Source organism: Fibroporia radiculosa (genome assembly GCF_000313525.1).
Source record: "Fibroporia radiculosa TFFH 294 genomic supercontigs, scaffold4726, whole genome shotgun sequence".
Classification (NCBI taxonomy): domain Eukaryota; kingdom Fungi; phylum Basidiomycota; class Agaricomycetes; order Polyporales; family Fibroporiaceae; genus Fibroporia; species Fibroporia radiculosa.
This window is the reverse complement of record NW_012133411.1, coordinates 1-4,357: the sequence shown is the minus strand read 5'-3', so window position 1 is coordinate 4,357 and position 4,357 is coordinate 1. Positions and strand designations below refer to the sequence as shown.

General features: G+C 50.7%; 2 protein-coding genes across 2 annotated transcripts; one reads left to right on the top strand and one right to left on the bottom strand.

The window, feature by feature from the left end:
- Window positions 1-276: 276 nt before the first annotated feature.
- FIBRA_05550 (uncharacterized protein) lies at window positions 277-952 on the top strand (the record flags this gene model as incomplete). The annotated part of the gene is made up of 4 exons (XM_012327312.1): window positions 277-436; window positions 490-715; window positions 766-830; window positions 888-952. The coding sequence occupies 4 exons, from the start codon at window positions 277-279 to the stop codon at window positions 950-952; spliced, it is 516 nt and encodes a 171-aa protein (XP_012182702.1).
- A 1,151-nt stretch (window positions 953-2,103) lies between these two features.
- FIBRA_05549 (uncharacterized protein) lies at window positions 2,104-3,570 on the bottom strand (the record flags this gene model as incomplete). The annotated part of the gene is made up of 3 exons (XM_012327311.1): window positions 2,104-2,495; window positions 2,553-3,407; window positions 3,459-3,570. 3 exons carry the CDS (start codon window positions 3,568-3,570, stop codon window positions 2,104-2,106), a joined length of 1,359 nt encoding a protein of 452 aa, XP_012182701.1.
- Between the last annotated feature and the right edge of the window lie 787 nt (window positions 3,571-4,357).

Below are 4,357 nucleotides of genomic sequence, written 5' to 3'. Positions count from 1 at the left end.
ATCAGTCGCCTCTGATTGCGGTATCTACTATGTTCTTTGCATGCAGAATCCGGTACTTAAAGGATTGAGTGGAAATGCGATCTCTCACGGCAAGTATCCGGCGCATGTTCGGCCGTACTTCAGCAATTGACCAGGCGTAATGACGACTCGGCGGAGTCCAACGTTCACGTACTATATTCAGAACCGCCTGTTGAGATGGAATAAAAGGGGGCCCATACTCCCGCAAAACTTCAGCAGCCTAACACTCTAAGTTTCCCCACATCTATCCGACGAAACATGCTCAACAAGGTCCTCGTATATGCTGGCTTACTATGCACACTCACCTCAACAGTCGTTGCAGTCGTCGAAGTGATCCCAGGTCCTGGTTTTCCGTCGTTGGAGTCTCTCGGCCTCACATCTGAGGAGTTGTTTGCCAAAGGTCCTCTTCCCGCCCTCAGTAAGCGCAAGTTATTTCTTTTCACAGTTATTAAGGGCTTACCAAATTCACAGCCTCACGGATTACCGAACTCCAAAAGCGCTACGACAATGTCTGCCAGACTTGGAGCACGGGCAGCGTTGACAATGTCATCGCTTGTTTCAATTACCTCGAGGCCCTTGGCACCCAGGCTTGTGGTGTCAGTGGAGGACCTGAAAGTAGTGTTATCATGTGCACCGCTGGAGATGCAGAAGTTAGTGGCGTTAATATTTCTAACGAATTCAGTGCCAGTTCATACTGGTAAGTACTCGAGTACTCTTTGCTAAGTAGGGCTGACGATTTTCTATCAGCTCGAATGCTGTCTTGGGAGTGCAGTGGATCTTTACATACCGCAATAATGGTGGCCAAGTCGGGGGTAAGCGCAAGCTTGGCAGTCTATCCGGGAAAATGAAGAGGCTAACATTTCCACTAGGCTCTGCGGCGGCCAACGGCAATGGCAACTTGGTTATGAGCGTCGACAACGTCAGCTGGGGTTAAATAAGCGGTTTGCGGGGCGTTAGAAAGGCAGGAGTTGAATTCATTAGTGGTACGCACCGAGGAACGAGCCACATCCCAGTCTTCAAACACCGCGGTAGGCACAGACTGAAATGGAGCTAACAAGAAACATTTGGAATGCGATGACCATTGAAAACTTCAAGGGAGAATATGATTTAATGCATATGGGTAGTTGTCAGCACATATAAGTGGGAAAAAATAAAGAGACTTACGGCTCGTACTGTAACACACGTCACATATGTAATGAGCACGAGGTTTAATGCATTGATGTTGATATATGGTATGCTATGGCTGTTTTTAGTCAAAAGATTAGTAGAGCGCACTGAGAAGCACAAATTACGAGGATTGGAAGAGACCAAGATGATGCATGATGAATGGAGACTGTGAGCGTGAGCGTGCCCGTGGCGACAGAGGATCGCCGAGTGATTCAAATCAGCGGGCGAATGCCAAGAAAGCAAGTTGGCGCCCCCCGGTTCATCTAATTGGTCCTCTTCACTCGTCTAGATCACCGCTTTGTTTCTGTCTGTCGGTATGCAGTCGTTCAGTTGGATGTTGATCAAGAAACTCAAGATCCCCGCAATAAGCGCGAAACTCTATGCAGGAACACACAAAACCGCGTATCCGCTACGAATGGGGAACAGTGCAAGGAGGACGTCTGTTAAGTAGGGTGCGGAGACTTTGTGCGCACAATCTCGTATCGTCTCCCATACGTACACGTCTTACTATCCGAGAGCAGTAGAGAGAGGGTGGTATGGGTCGAACAGAGATAGAACAGGAAATTCCGGGAAACGCACAAGAAGCTGGGAGAGACGTCTCCGATGTCTTGCGCATATCTTCTAACAAAGTCATGATACGTGGACGTCAATGAGCTACGCATGAAACATTTCCATGAATATAATTATTACCCCAGGACCAGTAGAGTGCGTAGGAGATGCGAGTGTAGAGGCAGAAGGTAGATAGGGCCACAATGAATGTGCTGAGTGCAAAACTCACAAGATTCAAGCCAATTATTGCAGCCTTGAGCATCAAGTCTTGTAGTCCTCTACATTGACTAATACGGATATTCTACGGATTGAGTGAGCACCATCATATGCAAATCTCGAAGCAGGAACTGGTTCATAATGGTTGTTTACTCACAAGAGCCGTCCACTGGCGTGAAGGAGGGGGAGTTTCGACGAGAAATGTGTCCGCCAGGATACCTCGGATGTCACGCTCATCACCTCACTTGGAGTGACACAACATTGAAGGCAAAAGGTGATCTTTTGGAGGGTGGGAAACAGAGGTCCAGAGAGGACGCCGTCGATGTGCACGTAGGAATCATCGTCAAACTCATCGAAGTTGCTTCGTCGCTGATCGTCACCCTGGAGGTCGACAGAAATCTCAAGTTCACGTAGGTTAGGTAAGGAGGCGCGAGGCAAAGCGCGTTCTAGCCACTGTGGACTAAAGGAGATCGAGGAAATCGAGACCGACAGGGCACACAGGTTTTGAGCTGGAGTGAGATCGGGGAGAAGGCCCAGATCTAAGTCTGGAAACGGCCATCAATATCGTGCTGGATTCGCAACAAAACAACTCGGCGACGCACCATTAAGATCCTGAGCAATACTCCAATCTATGCGAAGATGAAACGAGGAGAGCGAATGCGCGGCGACAGTGACCAGCCTCGAACCCTTCCCTCGCTGTGGACCGACGACGACCTGGTGGAGGAAGAAGGCGCCGGGCCCACTCTGAACAAGAAAGTCGACAACGTCAGGGCTCTCAAACAGGCCGACGGTGGCAAGTCGGAGGGGACTTGCTACTGGGCCTGGCATAACGCTTGGATTCTTGAACCTCACCCCGTTACATGTCAGGGAGCCGAGGCGTGGAAGGGCGTGAATAAGTCTTCCAAACACCGCCGCAGAGGGGAAAAGGATCCAGAAGAGATGGAGCGTGGTCACCGACTCAAATGCGGCCCTCACGTGTAAGAAAATGCGCGAGTGCAGCTGTCCAGGCTCCCAGTCGCAGTGGAACCATGTCAACGAGCCAGACTTGAGCTCGAGCATCTCCACATTAGGAAGCTTCCCTGCCATGAGGATAGCAAGTGACCCAAACGTACTGATCTTCCCGTTCACGAATCTCACAGTTTTTATGCGGCCGTATCGATCTGGGTGCTCGTCCAGTCTTCTGATCAGCCGATACACTTCTTTCTTGTCCCTGTCGATGACATCTAGTCTCTCCTCAGCACGAACACGGCACCGCGTGTGACACGCCTGATTCACCCTTGCCAGCTCTCGCAGCTGATTTCCGCCAGTTTCTGTGTGCCAAATGTCGTCCGCAACAAAATCAATCACCTTCCACCATACTTCAGTCGGAAGTCCAATCGATCGTCCAGGCAAGAGATCGTATCGCTGGTGCCCGCCCCTCGTCGCCACGAACGCGGACGGGGACTGCGCCCCACCCCCTACAGTTGATTGTTCGATCATGATGCGCGCAGTCTATGGCATGCACTCACTGTCTCCCCTCGCATGAATCTCTCCTGCCTCTGCTACAACTTCTAGCTCAAGCGGCACGCCGTTGTGTGGTGGGCTCAGCGGAAGGATGAGAGTTGCCGGTACAAATGTCATGCAGCGGAGGGTGGTCAACGAGAGAGCCGGTATCACTGCTCTCATCAGATTATAAATACCACTCTGCCGGCCTTACGCAGCCCTGAAGCGATATGGCCTACGCTATGCATCTGACGACCCGTGGTCTTCTATCGAACTTTATCGCATTGAACCTGATATATCACAATGAAAGGCGAATACACGTACATGCGCACTTGGTGATCATAGCCATACACGTCGAGAACATTTATGCTCCAGGTCTGGGTACAGTTCGTATTCCAGAGCTTGATATCCCGTCCTTCAGCAGCATGGCGAGCGTGCAGACGAGGATATGCACCCGCTTATTAGTGCGTCTTTGATCACGTGTTACCGCTTTTGACGCATGCCAAACCACGCATACAGATATACCAGTGACCTCTACTTTTCCAGATCCAGCTTCGTAGACGGAAGCTTAACATAGCCTTCTGACAATACGGGCAATCGAATCTAATTGAGTGGCCAAGAGGGAGAAGCAGGGGCGGAGAGATGGAGAAGAGTCGCCACTCAGTAGGTCCCGGGAGGAATCGGTGGTCTCTGTCTATAATACATATGGCGACACTGAAATTGTCATCTTCCTGGAGGCTTCGCAAACATTGATGCACGACCGCCAGTCCACCTAGTACGCAAAAGAGCCCACGTGTTCACGATTCGATGGATTGCAAGCCACGTGGTGATTTTGACTGGTGCACAGAGCAACATCATCGATCGAACTCACTGTCCATTAGGGAAGTTCAAAGTTGACGCAGCTGGGCTCGCAGAAAGTTCTGCG